The 19,814-nt window shown below is 46.2% G+C and overlaps 1 protein-coding gene across 5 annotated transcripts in view; it reads left to right on the top strand.

Annotated features, from left to right (window-relative positions):
* The window catches only part of RAB27A (RAB27A, member RAS oncogene family), a 95,525-nt gene extending 79,690 nt beyond the window's left edge, over positions 1-15,835 (top strand). For all 5 annotated transcript variants that reach the window (XM_008268980.4, XM_002717714.5, XM_051822357.2 and 2 more), the window contains one exon: positions 13,592-15,835. In XM_008268980.4, coding sequence (XP_008267202.2) covers positions 13,592-13,790 — 199 coding nt within the window. In that variant the 3' untranslated portion in view covers positions 13,791-15,835. The remainder of the gene's footprint in view (positions 1-13,591) is intronic.
* The last annotated feature ends 3,979 nt before the right edge of the window (positions 15,836-19,814 follow it).

Raw genomic sequence — 19,814 nt, 5'->3', positions numbered from 1 at the left:
GAGAGGGAAAGAGAGAGAGGGAGGGAGGGAGGGGGAAAGAGAGAGAGAGGGAGGGAGGGGGAAAGAGAGAGAGGGGGAGGGAGGGGGAGAGAGAAAGAGAAGGAGGGGGGGAGAGAGAGAGAGAAAGAGAGAGAGAGAGAGAGAGAGAGAGATCTTCCATCTGCTGATTCACTCCCCAATTGGCTGCAATGGCAGGAGCTGTGTCGATCCAAAGCCAGAAGCCAGGAGCTTCTTCTGGGTCTCCTACATGGATGCAGGGGCCCAAGCACTTGGGCCATCTTCTACTGCTTTCCCAGATCATATCAGAGAGCTGGATCAGAAGCAGAGCAGCTGACCTCAAACTGGCACCCATACGGGAGGCTGGCACCGCAGGTGGCAGCTTTACCTGCTATGCCACAGCGCCGGCCCCCATATTGTGTGTACTCTCCCAGATCAGTCTGGGGCTATGGATATGAAGGGGAGAAAGACTAGAGACAGGAAAGTTGCAGTGATCTGTGAGGTGCATAAGGGTTATGTTTGTGGAAAAGGAGGAGATACATCAGAAAAGATACACAGAGTGGGGGCAGAAGAGGATCTAACATTTTTAATTCTAACTCACCTGGGGGATTCCCACCAAAATATATTAGCTGACCCTGACAATGCTTTGCAAGGTGGATTGTGAGAGTTTTCACTCCAGGGTAGATAGAGTTTAACCATGTTAGAAAGACCTGGGTAGCTCACCTCTGAGCTTCGGGCCTGGTTGGTCAGGAGGGGCTTGTCAGGCTGGGTCCAGTTGAAGAGCTGTTTACAGAAGGCTCTCTTACTGGGTTGTGACCTGATGCTGTGGTGGTGGCTGGCCCAGCAGGCTCTGGAAGATGTTGGAGGCAGGTAGGCAGGTAGGCAGGTAGATGGATGACAAGAGTGAGAAACAGGGGCCGGCGCTGTGCTGTAGCGGGTAAAGCCACTGCCTGCAGTGCCAACATCCCACATGGGCGCCTGTTCGAGACCCGGCTGCTCCTCTTCCAATCCAGCTCTCTGCTATGACCTGGGAAAGCATTGGAAGATGCCCCAAGTCTTTGGGCTTCTGCAACCACATGGGAGACCTGGAAGAAGCTCCTGGCTCCTCACTGGCCCAGCTCTGGCCGCTGTGGCAGTTTGGGGAATAAATCAGCAGATGGAAGACCTCTCTTTCTCTCTCTCTACCTCTGCCTCTCCCTCTTTGTAACTCTGCCTTTCAAATAAATAAATCTTAAAAAAAAAATAAAAAAGAGTGAGAAGCAGCTGGCAGCCATGCTGAGCGAACAAAGCTCCTGTTATTTCTGGTTGCCTCTGCCCTTGATGGTGGGGGTGTCCTGCAAAAGCCAGGGCGCTTTGTTACAGAGCTAACCACACATACCTGGCCCAGGAGTCTCAAAGCTGGGAGCATCTAGGGGAAAGTGGAGCAGGTGCAGGTCTGGGTGTTGGTTCATGCCAAGGAAATGAGCCAGCAGATAAGCCGCTGCTCTTTTTTTTTTTTTTTGGACAGGCAGAGTGGACAGTGAGAGAGACAGACAGAGAGAAAGGTCTTCCTTTCCTGTTGGTTCACCCTCCAATGGCCACTTTGGCAACGTGCTGTGGCCGGCACACCGCACCGATCCGAAGCCAGCAGCTGAGCCGGCGCCGCGGTTCACTAGGCTAATCCTCCACCTGCGGCGCTGGCACACCGGGTTCTAGTCCCGGTTGGGGCGCCAGAATCTGTCCTGGTCACCCCTCTTCCAGGCCAGCCCTCTGCTGTGGCCAGGGAGTGCAGTGGAGGATGGCCCAAGTGCTTGGGCCCTGCACCCCATGGGAGACCAGGATAAGTACCTGGCTCCTGCCATCGGATCAGCGCGGTGTGCCGGTGCGCTGCTGCGCCAGCCGCGGCGGCCATTGGAGGGTGAACCAATGGCAAAGGAAGACCTTTCTCTCTGTCTCTCTCTCTCTCACTGTCCACTCTGCCTGTAAAAAAAAAAAAAAAAAAAAAAAAAAAAAAGCCACAGCGCAAAGCCAGGTGCCTCTCCTGGCCTTCCATGCCAGTGCAGGGCCCAAGCACTTGAGCCATCCTCCACTGCACTCCCGGGCCATAGCAGAGAGCTGGCCTGGAAGAGGGGCAACTGGGACAGATTCCGGCGCCCCAACCGGGACTAGAACCCGGTGTGCCGGCGCCGCAGGTGGAGGATTAGCCTAGTGAGCCACAGCACCGGCCAGCTGCTGCTCTTGTTTTGCCCTCCTCATCTCCCTCGATCTCTTCTCTTGTCCACCCTGGCCAAAAGGGAATTCTGGGAAATGTTGTGCAGACAAGCCAAGCTGACACACTACAAAGCCTGGGCACTGCTAGCTTTTAATAGCTGTCTGCCTGGCTTTCGTGTATGGTGGCTGGGAGCAGCTGACCTGGGTGACTCCAGGGTGGAGGCTGACCAAGCCTCATGGGCTGTTTGGATAGGCCCCGTCCTCCTGTGAGAGGCTCTTGTGCAATGCAGTGGAAAGGCCACAGAGAGATCAAATACCACCGAGAAAGCTGAAGTGTTGAATGTGAGGCTGAGTTGCAAGGTTTCAGCAGGAAGTGAGCGATGGAGCAATGGGAACTGTGGACACAGAACCTGCTTTGGAGAAGTGTGTCCGGAAGTGCAAGGGAAGAAACAGGGCCTTTAGAGGGGTTAGCAAGATCAAATGCGTATATTCCCTGAAATTTGGGGGGTCCGGATCAGCTTCTTCCCCGCTCTGGGCTCCTGCAGCCCTTGGCTGGTTCTCAGGGTCCTGTGGTCCATTACCCTGGGGCCAGCACTGCCTCTGTCCTGCTGGGCATGCGAGGAGTGGGGTTCACCTGGGCCCAGCTCACAGTGGCTGCAGAGTGTTTACTAGAAAGGGGCTCCCTCTGTAGTTTTTGAGCCGAGTTAAAATGAGAAGAGAAGGGGCTGGCGCTGCTGCTCAATAGGCTAATCCTCTGCCTTGCGGCGCCAGCACACCGGGTTCTAGTCCGGTTGGGGCGCCAGAATCTGTCCTGGTCGCCCCTCTTCCAGGCCAGCTCTCTGCTGTGGCCAGGGAGTGCAGTGGAGGATGGCCCAAGTGCTTGGGCCCTGCACCCCATGGGAGACCAGGAAAAGCACCTGGATCCTGGCTCCTGCCTTCGGATCAGCGCGGTGCACTGGCTGCAGCACGTCGGCCGTGGTGGCCATTGGAAGGTGAACCAACGGCAAAGGAAGACCTTTCTCTCTGTCCCTCTCTCTCTCACTGCCACTCTGCCTGTAAAAAAAAAAAAAAAAAAAAAAAAAAGAGAGAGAGAGAGAGAAAATGAGAAGAGAAGGGATTCGCAGATAAGAATCATTGAAACTCTTGGAGAAGAAGAGAGAGGGGTGGAAATAGGATTCCCTTTTTAGCAAGCATAGAGTATAGTTCTATAGGCTGTTTGGAATTTTCAGAGGAAAATAAAATGGGGCAGTTTGGTTCACATGCATTTCAGCAATTTGTCATAAAACTTCATGATGATTTTCACAGAAATCTCATGTCTTTCTTAATTATAACCATTGCATGGTTGCATGTATGCTAAATGATTGTGATGTTTGGTTTATCTATGTGTTAACAATGAGAAAATGGGGTACAACCTGTGGCATATCTTCATGCCATTTTATGTTGCCTGATAACTTTTCAGTGTTGTTGCTATTCTGTGTTCTCTCAACTCACAAAAATGGATGACTGGTTCACAAGTAGTTCTCTGAAATACACATACGTTCCGAGAATGCAAGACTGTGTCTCAGAAAACCCTTTGTCAAGATAGTAACGAATGCTACAGGGCCGGCGCTGTGGTGTCATAGGCTAAGCCGGCATCTCATACAGGCACCGGTTCATGTCCCGGCTGCTGCACTTCCGATTCAGCTCTCTGCTATGGCCTGGGAAAGCAGTAGAAGATGGCCCAAGTCCTTGGGCCTCTGCATCCAAGTGGGAGACCCGGAAGAGGCTCCTGGCTCCTGGTTCCTGGCTTCAGATCTCCCCAGCTCTGGCCGTTGCAGCCATTTAGGGAATGAATCAGCTGATGGAAAATTCTCTCTCTCTTTCTGTTTGTAACTCTACCTTTCAAATAAATAAATAAAATATTTTAAAAAGAAAAAGGATGCTACAGTGCCCATGTGGACGATCCATCTGTGTGGGCTGCGGCAAGGAAAGCTGAGAATGGCTTTGTAGCAGCTAAAAATGCAGAGGGTGAATTGTATGCATGATGATGAAAATCAGAATTATTTTTGTTTGGTAGCCTGAGTCTAATTATCCTAATTGCCTATATATTTTGTTTTTCTTTTCTGGAGCTTAGTTAAATTGTAATCCAAAGCTCCTTGATCTCTTCCTAACAAAACAAAGTGATCTGTCTGGCAAATCAACCAAATTTTTCCAGAGCAAGTACAAAATCATGCTTTTTCCTGTGCTGTATGAGTGACATTTTCAGTGAGTTCAGAGAAGAGAGAAAAACGGAACTTTGTTCAAATTTACACTCCTGACAGACAAAATGATTACAGTTCGCACTGATGCTGAAATGCTTCTAAAAATCGGCTACAATGGGGCTATCTTTGTGGCATAGAGTAAAGCTGCCACCTGTGATGCAAGCATCCCAAATGGGTCCCGGTTTGAGTCCTTGCTGCCTCACTTCTGATCCAGCTCCCTACTAAACTGTCTGGGAGAGCAGTAGAAGAAGAGCCAAGTCCCTGGGCCCCTGCACCCACATGGGAGACCTGGAAGAAACTCCTGGCTCCTGGCTCCTGGCTCCTGGCTTTGGATCAGCCCAGCCTAGGCCATTACAACCATCTTGGGAGTGAATCCAGTTGCTTCTCTTTCTGTCTGTCTGTCTGTCTCTCTCTCTCATCTCTATATCTCTCTATCTCTATCTCTCTCTCTGAATCAGCAGATAGAAGCATTCTCTCTTTCTCTCTCTCTCTCTCTCTCTCTGAATCAGCAGATAGAAGTGTGCTCTCTCTCTTTCTCTCTCTCTCTCCCTGTCTCTCTGTAACTGACTTTCCAAATAAGTCTTTCAAAAATAATAGCTACAGTGTCGGTGAAAAATAAATTAGAAAAGAAAGTAGAGTGAACCTTTCTCTTATCGAGGATGCTGTTGGATCTGAAACTTGGGTCCATCACAGTCCCCTGGGCACTGGGCTCATGGCATGTCTGATTGCGCAGCTCTGGCCTGGAGCCCACAGAGGCGTATTTCTAACTGGTCCCCAGGGCAGTGCTTTGAGAACCGGTGTCGGCACTGAGTTACTCTCAGGGGTGGGTGATGGATGCTGCTGCTTATGCCCAGAACATCGATCATTGGTTTATCTGTGTTGTGCATAGGTAAGGGAAACGTGTAGTTGACTCAGCATTGGGAAATCCATGCTAGAGAGAAGAGGCTTTTTTGTTTTTGTTTTTCCCCTCATCCAGTTCATTACATGAACCATGAATTAGATGGAAAGCGATGGTGGGATTGGCCCTGAGAGGGCACCAACCAGGAGCAAGTAGTCAAGGTGTCACTCTGTGCAAAAATAGTTTCATCCAAATTCCTGCCCATGTTGCCTGACCACCAAACGTAGTTGTTGGCTGCAATGAGCCTTCTGTTCGTGCTTCAGAGTTGTGGGAGAGAGAGGCGACTGCGAGTATGATCGGAGCATGGCACCAAGTGCACAGATTTCAGGTGCTGGGCACAGATGTGGGCAGCAAATTGACGACGTCTTTGTCCCCCAGAAGGCGGCTGGCTGTGGATGAGGAAGGTGTTCTGGAATGCAAGTGGAGTGACAGGCGTTTGTTCACACCATTATGATGAAGTCATTTCTGGGACTTAAGTGGCTTTAGTACGGCCGAGTGCTCAGGGTCTCCCCGAGTCTGTGCGGATGACATGTAACAGGAATTGTCAGATCTCCATGAGTTTGCTTCTTTACAACATGATGACACCCTTCCCTAATTAACAGAAAAGTTGCAGATCCCTGGTTGGGCATGTTTTAAAAACCACAGGGATAGCCACAACCAAACACACAAGACGGATGGAGCCCATCACAGTTCAGTAGATGCTCTCTCCCAGGCTCGTGTGGGCAGATAACCAGTGATTTTTTGTAAATGTTTTTCACTTAACATCCAACAGACTATGAAAGATAATGGACTGCTCATTTTAGTAAGGAATTTCTTCATAATTTCTGGATTCCCGTGTGAGCCAAACATCTAGAACCATTTGATAGAATCATCAAAAGTGCTTGCCGTCATTCCTGGCGACCCCTAACTGGGTCTTAGGATCTTTGAGTTTTCTGGGAATAATAGAAAAGAAACCAGCTGGGTAGTGCTGGCATCATCTGGGTATCCTGGTGAAAAACAGCCTCCTTCTCATTGATTTGAAGCTCTTTATCATATTGCTCGTTTAATTTTTTTACTGTAAAATGCGTGATTAATCTGTTTTTGAAAGACGTGTTTAGCTTAGTGGTCTGCCTGTACTCAAGATGGCACTAAGTGGGCATTTGTAAAATGATAGCAAGATTAGCTTGACAATGTTTGATTCCTTTGACAATAGGGCTCTGTGGCAATGCTACATTAGCACCACCAAGTGGAGGAAAGGAATACTACCACTTTTTTCTACAGTGAAATAGGGGACGATTGATCCTCTTGAATTTAAGGTGATATTACTAAATTTTTTGCCTGATCAATTTTTTAAAAGCAGAATTTTAAAAAAATATTTATTTATTTTATTTGAAAGGCAGAGTTATAGAGAGTCAAGGAGAGAGAGAGAGGGAGGGAGGGAGAGTGGGAAGTAGATGTCTTCCATTTGCTGGTTTTCTCCCCAAATGGCCATAACCGCTGGAGCTGCATTGATCCGAAGCCAGGAACTTCTCCCAGGTCTCCCACATGGGTGCAGGGGCCTGAGGACTGGGGCCATCTTCTACTGCTTTTCCAGGCTATAGCAGAGAGCTGTATTGGAAGCGGAGTAGCCAGGACTTGAACTGGCTCCCACATGGGGTGCTGGTGCTGCTTTACCCTCTGTGCCACAGTCCTGGCCCTGAAAATATTTAATAAGAGTGTTCAGCCAAAGTAACTCAAATTCCTTCCAAAAGTGAGAGTGAAGAAGATCCAGATATAAAAGTATTTCTCACTCTGTCCACTAGACTCCCCTTGCCCATGGGCAAGAAACTGCCCAGTCCGATGTTCAAATGTGAGACAGGCACGTTTCTGTCTGTAGGACACTATTTTCTTAGAGAAGGGAAGTCTTACCAGGTTCTTTAAAAATTTTAAGTTGTTAAACTGACTGCCAGTCATAAGACTTGTAGATTCACAAATGGCAGGAAAATACAGTTTCATTTGAAAGATAGAAGTTTGCTACATGATTTTGGGGTAATTATCTAACCTATGTCTTGTTAATATTGAGTGACTTAAATATTCATAACTGCTATACTCTGAAATTCTACCAATGAAATATCTTGTTAATACACACGAACATTAGCTCATAGTGCTGCTAGAAGCATCAGTAATGCACACCTTGGTATTATTTAGCAAAGTAAGATCCATTTTTTTCTTGCTATTTAGTGAAGGTCACTTGGGGAATTTGGGGTTTGATGAGGAGTGAGGGAGGCATGAAGCTGTTTGGCTAAGGGAGGTCAGAGTGAGCCTGGCCCTGAGGCCTGCAAGTGTGGTCGCAGGTGCCGGAGTTAGGGCAGCCCTGCCGATTTTACAGATTGTGGATTAAACCAGCGTTTGTGGACTAGGCTGGGACATTAATGTTTACGATGTTGCTGTTACAATCTGGAGCTACGAATTTCTGTTAGTCCATGGCCCTGTTTCTGAGGTTTAAGCAAAATCACAAATAGACTTTTGTAACCTAACCCATTTCTGTGTTGGAAATGAGGAACATTTATGAAGTGTTTACTGTGTGTCAGGTTCTGATCTAAATGCCTTCAGTATTAACTCACTTGCTCCTTATGGGAAGATTTTTACTGATGTGATTTGGTCTTACAGATGAGTCCAGTGGAGTAGCAGTTAACAGTCTGCCTGAGTCACGCAGTTGGTAAGATGCGGTCCTAGGAATTGAACACAGGAGGCCTGGGTCAAGAGGGTGTGCTCATTAACCCCTGGTCCACACTGCTCACCCTGTCCATGCGTGACTTTTATAGTTTTCAGTCATTTTATGGTTTTATATAATTTGTAGGGTCTTTTAGTATCTAAAATCATGCAAGTGCTATGTAAACAGTTGCTATACAGTATTGTTTGGGAAGAAATGACAAGGAAAAACTGTACATGCTCAGTGCAGATGCTGTTTTTGTTTTTCGAATATGTTTGATCTGCAGTTGGTTGGATCCATAGATGTGGAGCCCACAGGTGTGGAGGACTGTGTCAGGCAGCAGGTGAATGCATCAGCATTGGAAACTGGATGCCTTGTGTCCCTCTCGAACATTGTGCTGGCTACAGCCAGAATTTTCTGTGACTTTTAAGGGCATTCAAATTATGTATTTCTAGTCTAGGAAGTAATACGTACCTACATAGGTAACCATGTATAATTGTTTTGTGTCTATAGGTGATCTCACATCATGCTACTCTTTTTTTTTTTTAAGATTTATTTATTTATTTGAAAGGCAGAGCTACAGAGAGGCAGAAGCAGAGAGAGAGAGCGAGAGAGAGAGAGAGAGTCTTCCATTGGCTGGTTCACTCTTTAAATGGCCACAATGGCTGGAGCTGGGCCAATCTGAACCCAGGAGCCAGGAGCTTCTTTCGGGTCTCCCACTGCAAGGGCCCAAGGACTGGGGCCATTCTCCACTGCGTTCCAGGCCACAGCAGAGCTGGATTGGAAGTAAAACAGCTGGGACTCAAACTGGTACCCATATGGGATGCCGGAACTGTAGGCAGTGGCTTTACCTGCTATGCCACAGCGCCAGCCCCACAACTTTTTATCCAACATCTAATTTTTGTGATTTTTACCATGTTGATCATCTTAAGCCTCGTATAATATTCCATTTTATGAAAGTACCACATTTTCTTTTTCTGCGCACTTATTTATGGAAATTTTGGTTGAAGTTTTCACTGTTACCAATAGTTCTGCAGTAAATATTCCAGTAGTTGATACCATGTGTGTACATGAGAGTTTCCCTAGGTCTGTGCTGTCCAGTGTGATAGCTTCTAGCCACTCTTAGCCAGTTAAATTAAAATGAAAACTGCAGTTACTTTGCAAAAAGAGACCGAAGGAGAGAAACAGTTCCCATCTGTGGGTCCACTCTCCAAATGCTCTCAGCAGCTGGGGGCCTGAAGCCAGGAGCTGGAACTCAATCCAGGTCTGCCTCGTGGGTGACAGGAACTCAGCTACCTAAGCCATTACCTGTGGCTGCCTAGGGTCTTCATTAGCAGGAAGCTTGAGTCAGGGGCTAGAGCTACAAACCAAACCCAGGTACTCCAACATGGGATGCAGGCATCTGAAGGGACACCTTGTTAGCCACGTTTTAAGTGCCCAATAGCTGTGTGTGGCTCATGGTTGGTGTACCGGGCAATACAGATACAGGAAACTTCTGTCACTGTGGAAAGTTCTGTTGCATAGTGCTGCTCCAGCACAGGGCTTTTTAGTGTCTTTTTTTTTTTTTTCCGCAGTGTGGCACAGATAGAAAATGATATTTGTGTGGCCAGTGGGATAAATTGGCAAGCCGCTTGGGCTTGGAGGAGACTGGTTCAGGAACTCTGGCTGCCCTCGGCCCTTCTCAGTCTCCCCAAGGACTGATGAATCACCGATGTGCCAGTATACCTGTTATTTCCTGCACACTTCCAGGCACTGGTCTGGTTTGGACTGCATGCCTGGAGGTGGTGTTGCAGGTTCATTTTTAATGTCACCAGTTATTGCCACATTGTTTTCCAAAGCACTCAGCAGTTTGTATTTGCACCAACACTAAATGCAAGTTTCTCATTTCCTGTGTCCTTGGAAACATCTGGTATTGGGAAATTTTTATATTTTTTGCCCATCTCATGAATTTTAATTAATATACCATTATTTTAGCTCTCTCTCTCTCTCTTTTTTTGTGAACCTGAACGTCTTCCACATACATTGTTTCCTTTTGAGAATTTTCTGTTTCCTTTGACTATATTTAGGATATTTGTATTTTTGTGTGCCAATCCATTCACCATTTATATAGAACTCAACCTTTTCTCTGTGGTTTGAGCTTTTGTAGGTTTTTTTTTTTTTTTTTTTTTTTTTTTCAGGCAGAGTGGACAGTGAGAGAGAGACAGAGAGAAAGGTCTTCCTTTGCCATTGGTTCACCCTCCAATGGCCGCCGCGGCCGGCGCACCGCGCTGATCTGAAGGCAGGAGCCAGGTGCTTCTCCTGGTCTCCCATGGGGTGCAGGGCCCAAGCGCTTGGGCCATCCTCCACTGCACTCCCGGGCCACAGCAGAGAGCTGGCCTGGAAGAGGGGCAACCGGGACAGAATCCGGTGCCCCGACCGGGACTAGAACCCGGTGTGCCGGCGCTGCAAGGCGGAGGATTAGCCTATTGAGCCAAGGCGCCGGCGTTTTGTAGTTATTTTAAGACATCCTTGCTTATCCCAGGGTCATAGTCTCTTATTTGTTCGCCTTAAATTTTTCAAGTTTTATTTTTCATGTAGAGGAATTTAAGCCATTTTTTAAAAATACCAAGAATCATGATTTAAATACTTAAGCTAAAAATGTTTTAATTCTATAAATGTAACTAAGATGTTTATTGTGTAAATAGGCTCCTATAAAAGAAAAAGTTGATCTTTTGAGATATCTAACGTTTCCAGTGGTGGGGCTGGTGTTGTGGCACAGTTGGTTAAGCCACCACTTGCATCACCAGCATTTCATATTGGAATGCTGATTAGAGTCCTGGCTATTTCACTTCCAATCCAACTTCCTGCTGATGTTCCTGAGAAGGCCACTGATGATGGTCTAAAACATTGGGCCCCTGCCAGCCATGTGGGAGATCCAGACTCCTGGCTTCCTCTTGGCCCAGTCCCAGCTGTTGAAGTCATTTGGGGAGTGAGCCAGTAGATTGAAAATCTCTCTCTCTCTCCCTAAAATAAATAAATAAATGTCAAAAAATGTTCTAGTTGTACATTTTTATTTAGGAATGCAGTTTGAATTATGTTAATGTCTTTTTTTTTTTTTTTGACAGGCAGAGTGGACAGTGAGAGAGAGAGACAGAGAGAAAGGTCTTCCTTTGCCGTTGGTTCACCCTCCAATGGCCACCACGGCCAGCGCACCGTGCTGATCCGAAGCCAGGAGCCAGGTGCTTCTCCTGGTCTCCCATGGGGTGCAGGGCCCAAGCACCTGGGCCATCCTCCACTACACTCCCTGGCCACAGCAGAGAGCTGGCCTGGAAGAGGGGCAACCGGGACAGAATCCGGCGCCCCAACCGGGACTAGAACCCGGTGTGCCGGCGCCGCTAGGCGGAGGATTAGCCTAGTGAGCCACGGCGCCGGCCAATATGTTAATGTCTTTTTAAAAAATTATTTATTTGAAAGTCAGAGGTATAGAAAAAGCTTCAAACAGAGCAGTCTTCCATCCACTCATTCACTTAGCAGCCAGAGCTGGGCTGATCTGAAGTCAGGAGCCAGGAGCTTCCTCTGGGTCTCCCACATGGATGCAGGGGCCCAAAAGACTTGGGCCATCTTCTGTTGTTTTCCCAGGCCAAAGCAGAAAGCTGGATCGGAAGTGGAGCAGCTGGAACTGGAACCAGCACCCATATTGGATGCCGGCACTGCAGGCCAGAGCTTTAACCCACTGTGCCACAGTTCTGGCCTGTTAATGTCTGTTAAGTTTATTTTTTTAGGATTTACTGATTTGAAAGGCAGAGAGAGAGCGAGAGAGCGAGCGAGAGAGAGATATCTTCTATCCACTGGTTCACTCCCCAAATGTAATGACTGGGGCTAGACCAAGCCAAAGCCAGGAACCTGGATCTCCATTTGGGTCTCTCACATGGGTGCAGGGACTCCAGAACTTGGGTTATCTTTTGCTGCTTTCTCAGGCACATTAGCAGGAAGGTGGATTGGAAGTGGAGCGACTGGGACTCCAACAGAGTGGCAGCCTAGTTTACCACAATGCCTGCCTGCCCTTTTTTTTTCATTTTTTCTTAAATTTTTTATATAAAGGAATACATTTCATGTATTGCATATATACAATTTTAAGAGCATAATGATAATTCCCACCCTACCCTCGTTCCCACCATACCTCTTCCTTCCTTTCTTATATTTTTTTTAATTTTTACAATGACATACTTTTAATTTACTTTATAATCACAAGCTTCATCCTCTACTAAATAAATAATTCAACAGGTAGTAAGTAGAAAAACCACTGTCCCTCAGGAGAATAGACAAGGGCTGTAAATAATAATTAAATTTCAAAATGTCAATTTCATTCATACTTTTTTTTGGTATTCTGTATATTGGTTACCACAAATCAGGGAAAACTTATATTTGTCTTTTTGGACTGCTTTATTTCAGTAGCACAATAGTCTCCAGTTGCATCCATTTTGTTGCAAAAGGCAAGATTTCATTGTTCTTTTACAGCTGAGTAATAGTCCATTGTGTGTGTGTGTGTGTGTGTGTGTGTGATCACAATTTCTTTATCCAGTCATCAGTTGATGGACATCTGGGTTGATTCACATATCTTAGCTATTGTGAACTGAGCTGCTATAAACATGGGGGTACGGATAACTGTTTTATATGCTTATTTGATTTTCTTTGGGCAAATTCCCAGAAGTGGAGTGGCTGGTATGGTAGATCTATCTTCAGATTTCTGAGGAGTCTCCATGTTGTCTTCCGTAATGGTTGTACTAGTTTACATTCCCACGAACAGTGGATTAGGGTACTTTGCCCCACATCCTCACCAGGATTTGTTATTTTTTGAATTTTTGGGTGATACCCATTCTAACTGGGGTGAGGTGAAACCTCACTGTGGTTTTTATTTGCATTTCCCTGAGGGCTGGTGAGCCTAAGCATCTTTGCAGGTGTCTGTTGGACATTTGTATTTAATACTTTGAAAAATGCTCGTTCATATACTTAGCCCATTTTTTAGCTGGCTTGTTTGTTTTATTGTATTTTTTTAAAGATTTATTTATTTATTTGAAAGGCAGATTTACACAGATGCAGAGGGACAGACAGAGAGAGGTCTTCCATCTGCTGGTTCACTCCCCAAATGGCTGCAACAGATGGAGCTAGGCCGATCCAAAGCCAGGAGCCAGGAGCCTCTTCCAGGTCTCCCAAGTGGGTGCAGGGGCCAAGGACTTGTGGCATCTCCCACTGCGAGGGCCCAAGGACTGGGGCCATTCTCCACTGCTTTCCCAGGCCATAGCAGAGAGCTGGATGGGAAGTAAAACAGCCGGGACTCAAACTGGCACCCCTATGGGATGCTGGCATTGCAGGTGGTGACTTTACCTGTTATGCCACAGCGCCGGCCCCTGTTGAGTTTCTTGAGCTTCTTTATAGATCCTGGATATTCATCCTTTATCAGATGTTGTCTTATATAGTTTTTAATGTATGCTGTGATGATAAACTCTTTTTGTGATCTTATATATTTGTACTCATCCTCTTGTTTGAATTTTCAGAGGCAAAGGTCCCTGTCCTTTCCCTTGCCATGATGTTACCTGAGTTCTCTCTGTTTTTCAGAATCCCCTACTTTGAAACTAGTGCTGCCAATGGGACAAACATAAGCCAAGCCATTGAAATGCTCCTGGACCTGATCATGAAGCGAATGGAACGGTGTGTGGACAGGTCCTGGATTCCTGAGGGAGTGGTACGCTCCAATGGGCATACCTCTGCAGATCCGTTAAATGAAGAAAAGGAGAAAGGGTCGTGTAGCTGTTGAAGCATCCAGTAAGCTCACTAATTCCAGTGGCCCTTGGCCCTTGTCTGTGATGTTCTCTGTAGCTGATACAAGGCACAGTGGATTGATAGGTGTCCTGTACAAACTGCTTCTCCCCACCCCCATTAAGCTATCTATTTGGTATATAGTTTCAAAGTTAATTTGCTGCAGCTTTGTAGATACTTCTTTAAGATTCAGGCTGAGAGGAGAAATTTTTCACATAGCCAAAAGTGCCTTAGAAAACCTTAGCCCGTGGCATTCGATTGTTCAAGAGTTTAGGATTTTGTTGCCATGGAACATATATCATATTTATGATATAGAAAGACTAAGCTACCATCACCCGCCTTAATGTAGAGCCCATTTAAGATCTTACATGCAATTATAGAATTTTCAGTCTTGATTCCAAAATTGAAAACCACTGGTGACCTTTAAACTTCCATCCGGACGACTTAAATGTTAAATAAGAATACACATACACATCGGTTCAATGTCTTTGCGTATTAATTTAATGTCAGCATTTCCTTTAACATGAATATAGGAAGAATTGTGATCTAGACCCTGGAGAAGCTGGACTGAGCAATTGTGTGCTCACTGTGCCTTTCTGTTGGTGGCAAAGGGATTGGAGGTGAGGTGGGGGTGGCTTGACGTATGTGCAGCTGCCACCCGGGCTCCTAGATCCCTACATTGTTCCACTGCTCACAAGGTGATAGAAGAGCCAGGGACCTGGATTCTGCAGCTTTATTTACTTGTACTTGGCCTGGTGCTGGCTACGTCTGAACATAGCTGGTGCTTACGCTGAAGTTATCTGTGATAAGTAAACATTTCGTTCTTTTTTTTCCCTCCTATTTATGATACTTGTCTAGCAAGCTTAGACTGCAGTTTCAGTTATCTTGTTAATTACGAATCTTCTGCTTCATCATCAGGTTCTATATTGTTGATATTTGCAATTTTCTTTATTTTCCTGTTGGTGGAATGGATGGAGATTTTAATGACTTCATGGCTGTGCTCTTGGTGGAAGATTGATGTTTGTGTTTAAGCAGTCATGTTTGTACTCCTGTTCAATATAAGGAAATGAAGTGTATGACATTCCTCTTTTTCATTGAGACCATGGATATTCACTGTACTTGCTGGGTCTTGCCAAGGTCATGTGTTTTGCTGTATCGCCAAAGTGCTTTCATACCAGATTTGAAAGATGCTTCGTGAAAGTTGTTTGTGAAGTTCAAAAGTATTTCATTGAAAAGAAAATTATTATTTATTAAAGGGATTTAAGTGGAGTAGATTAGAATTTCCAGGAGGCTTAACTGCTATTTAGGAAGAAATGCCACTCATTATAATTTCAATAAAGAAAATAAATGTGTTTTGTAGCAACAAGAATTTGGCAGTACTGTAATTAGAAAAATACAAGTGTGATGGAAAAGTGTTAATTTTACCTGATAATCTTCAGATGGCTGTCATGTTTTTTGCCGCTGGCTTTCTGTGCCTGTTAACAAACTTAGCCATGTTTACCAAGATTTTATATATTTGTCCTTGAAATTAGGGCTTCTTTTAAATACCAAAGAAGTCATCGAGGTCTAAGCATTTGGATTGTGTATTCTAGTGAAGAAAAGATTCGGACTGTTCAAGGGCAGGTTCATAATTACATTAACAGTGCCTTCTAGAGTTTTCTTAGATTCAAGTGGATGCATCCCAATTTTATAGCCACAGATCAGGGCATATTTTATATGATCTATTTGTATAGTTAGAAAGTACATAATGTGGGCATGCTTGAGTTTTTGTGAACTAAGTGAGTAATTAGCTAGATTCCATTGGCCTTAACTATATACTATTACATGTATAGTTGACATAGTGCACACCTAAGACTGGTCTTTAATTATTGAAAGAAATAATCTATATTATCTTAGGAAATCATTTGTTTGAATTGGAAGTGCCGTATTTTTATGTGTTGATGTATTTTTCTATTTACAAGCCTGTGTAGAAATGAAGTGTATGTATCCTAAATGAATCTTGTGCCAATTCAGCTATAATAAAAAAGTGGTCTAATCATTCGAGTTTGTGTGTCAATATAACTTCATTTCCCATCATTTCCCATCGCTAGAACATTTCGTGGGGCTGCCTCATGGTACAGCAGGTTCAGCTGCTGCCTGCAATCCTGAGATCTCATATGAGCACTGGTTCAGGTCCCAGCTGCTTCACTTGTGATGTAGCTTCCTGCTTATGTGCCCGGGAGAGCAGTGAAAGATGGCCCACGTGCCTGGGCCCCTGCCACCCATGTGGGAATTCCAGATAGCGCCAGCTTCCTCACTTTGTCCTGGCTCATTGTGGCCATCTGGGGAGTGAACCAGCAGATGGAAGACCTCCCCCTGTCTCTCCCTCTCTGTGGGTCTGCCTTTCAAATAAATAAATCTTTTAAAGAAAGCATTTGAACCAGAGATTGTCATGGTAAAGGAAACTAGATTCAGGGACCTGGATTGTCAGATGCTCACGGAGGGGCCAGCCTCCTGGTGATGCCACATTCCCGGGAAAGGGTAATTCAAAATGTTACAAAATGTTTACATACCTGGTGTTGTGGGAAGTGTCCTACCAGGCAGTCTCAAAGAAAGCAGGAATGGCTAGGGCTTGAACTAAGAGTGCAAGAGACATCAGGGCCGGCACACCGGGTTCTAGTCCCGGTCGGGGCGCCGGATTCTGTCCAAGTTGCCCCTCTTCCAGGCCAGCTCTCTGCTGTGGCCTGGGAGTGCAGTGGAGGATGGCCCAAGTGCTTGGGCCCTGCACCCCATGGGAGACCAGGAGAAGCACCTGGCTCCTGGCTTCGGATCAGCACGGTGCGCCGGCCGTGGTGGCCATTGGAGGGTGAACCAACGGCAAAGGAAGACCTTTCTCTCTGTCTCTCTCTCTCACTGTCCACTCTGCCTGTCAAAAAAACAAAAACAAAAACAAAAACAGGAAGATGCAGTGGCTGACTGGATGGGAGGGGGTTTGTGGAGAGATGGCTTCTCTCCCCGTATTTCCTACTTCTGTTAGCCTCACTCTTCTGGGACACGCTGGCCTCTAGAGAGGGATTGGTGTGTTCCTGACTTAGGGCTTTGGCATTTGCTCTTCCCTCTGTCTCAAGTGCCGGTTATCTGTATCTGCAGAACACCTTTCCCACATATCAGGACTGTTCAAATGTCTACCTTATGTAAAGCAAAACAAACAAAAAAAAGTCACTCCCTTTCTTGGCCTCAGCCAGATTGTCACTGTTTGGCCTGTTACCCCACATTGCTCTCCTCCATGTAATTCTTCACTGCTTGGTATATTTATAGGTTTGCCACCATCCACTAAGATACAAACTTCATGCGGACAAGGTCTGTGGGGAGCAACTGAGACTAGACTAAGTTACTGGAATTAAGACTTATTCTATGCATCTGCTCTCCCACAATATGGCGCTGGGGAGGAGTAAACTTCTACGCAGCTGCCTCTCGCCAATTTGACTGATGAGCTCCAGGAGCTGATCCTGCTCCTGATTGGAGGAGAGCAGCGTACTCGGCGTGTGGGTAGCAGAGTTGGGATTGGTGGAAGAGGACTATAAAGGAGGAGAGAGACAACATGCACCAGGAACATCTATCTGAAGGAACACCTGAGCAGCCCCCAGAGAGCCGGCCGGCGGTGTGCCGCTCCTCCGCAGAAGCGGGGAAAGTGGCAGGGGGTGCCGCCCCTCCACGGAGGTGGAGGGGTCGGCAGCCAACCCGGGAAGAACCAGCAGCAAACCCGGGAAGGGCAGAGCAGACAAAAGAGCAGCGCAGGGTCCTGTGTCGTTCCTCCGCGAATGGGGGAGCGACAAAGGGCTTAGGAAGTTTTCTTCAAAATTTTTAAAAATTTATTTATTCACATTAAAGAATTACAGAGAGGTGTGTGGGGGGTGTTTTATTGTTCTATCCATTGATTCACTCTCCAAATGATTGCAATTGCTGGCCAGGGCTGGGCTGATCCAAAGCCAAGAGCCCGGAGCTTCCTCCAGGTCTCCCACGGGGGTGCCAAGGCCCAAGGACTTAGGCCATCTTCTACTGCTGTCCCAGGCCATAGCAGAGAGCTGGATCAGAAATGGAGTGGCTAGGACTCTAATCAGCGGCCAGGACTCTAATTACTGCAGGCGGCGGCCCCCTCAAAATTGTTTTGCCACCACCCAGAAAAGGGCCTGACACACAGGTGGTAGTCAAGTGCTTGTTGATTGAAGGCTGCGTGGGCAGCAAGTCAAGGGAAGGTGTTTTCAAAATAGGGCTTACTATTCATATTTAAGGAAGAAGGAGTTAGCCAGCGCCACGGCTCACTAGGCTAATCCTCTGCCTGTGGCGCCGGCACACTGGGTTCTAGTCCCAGTCGGGGCTCCGGATTCTGTCCCGGTTGCCCCTCTTCCAGGCCAGCTCTCTGCTGTGGCCAGGGAGTGCAGTGGAGGATGGCCCAAGTGCTTGGGCCCTGCACCCGCATGGGAGACCAGGAGAAGCATGTAATTATATTAATATATTAGCAATATAATTTCTACCTTTTCCTTTTAGTTTTCTTTTTGACAGGCAGAGTGGATAGTGAGAGAGAGAGACAGAGAGAAAGGTCTTCCTTTGCCGTTGGTTCACCCTCCATTGGCCGCTGCTGTGGCTGGCACACTGCGCTGATCCGAAGCCAGGAGCCAGGTGCTTCCTCCTGGTCTCCCATGCAGGTGCAGGGCCCAAGCACTTGGGCCATCCTCCACTGCACTCCCTGGCCACAGCAGAGAACTGGCCTGGAAGAGGGCCAACCGGGACAGAATCCGGCATCCCGACCGGGACTAGAACCTGGTGTGCCGGCGCCGCAAGGCGGAGGATTAGCCTAGTGAGCCGCGGTGCCGGCCAAGTAAACAAATCTTAAAAAAAAAAAAAGAACCTGTGATAATATTTGCACAATGGAAAAACATCCAAATATAAAAAAGAATGAAATCCTGTCATCTGTGGCAAAGTGAATGCAACTGGAGAAGCTATGGTGAGTGAAATCAGCCCGACAGACAGGCAAATATTACATGTTGTCTCTTCTATGTGGGAGACAAGATTAAAAGAAAAAGCAACTTAACCTGAGCACAGAATGTTGATTACTACAGCCTGGGAGGTTCAGGAGAGATAAAAGGAGTTTGGATAAATAACAGGGAAAGCTGGGTGTGATTCATTAATTGTGACAAATATACTAATACATGTTTTAGGGGAAATTGGGGGAGGGGCATATGGGAACTCATATTACTACCTTACAATTTTTTGTTTTGTAAATATAAAATTAATAAAATATTCATATAAAAATTAAAATAGTGTTTAGAAAGGCTCACATATAATAAGTCCATATTGGTTTGTTAGGAGGAAGTCTGAGAAGTACATTCTGACCTTTTAAAGTTTTTTTTTTTTTTTAAGATTCATTTATTTACTTGAAAGGTAGAGTTACAGAGAGAAGGAGAGACAAAGAGATAGAGAATCTTCCATCAGCTGGTTCACTACCCAAGTGGCCACAATGGCCAGAGGTGAGCTGAGCAGAAGCCAGGAGCTTCTTTCCTGTTTTGCACGTGAGTGCCGATTCCCAAGGGCTTGAACCATCCAGGTGCCTTAGCAGGGAGCTGGATCAGAAGTGCAGCAGCCAGGTCTTGAAGCAGCCCTCATATGGGATGTGAGTGTCATAGGCAGTGGTTTACCCCATTGTGCCACAGCAGCAGTCCCAACACAAGCATTTTTAAATTTACTGTTGCTTTCTTAAGAAGGTAAAGGAAATAACCTAAGACCACCAAGCAGCAGGCAGCAGCAACAGAGGCAACTTAAAAATTAGTTAATGCTGAATGTGGTTTGCTTTTGGTTTGGTTTTGCCACCATTAGTAATCAGGATGCCTGGTTTTAATGGCTACACATAATTAAAAGAGAAAACCTCAGGTTTGATAGGGGGTAGCGTATTGCAGCTGAGAACTCTGTCAATACCTAAACACAAAGCCAGGACCTAGTCTTTGTCCTTAGTCTCTTATGACAACTTGTAACCACAAATCTGCGC

The sequence above is a fragment of the Oryctolagus cuniculus genome, chromosome 12 (assembly GCF_964237555.1).
Source record: "Oryctolagus cuniculus chromosome 12, mOryCun1.1, whole genome shotgun sequence".
Lineage (NCBI taxonomy): Eukaryota > Metazoa > Chordata > Mammalia > Lagomorpha > Leporidae > Oryctolagus > Oryctolagus cuniculus.
This window is presented reverse-complemented; position numbering and strand designations above follow the sequence as displayed.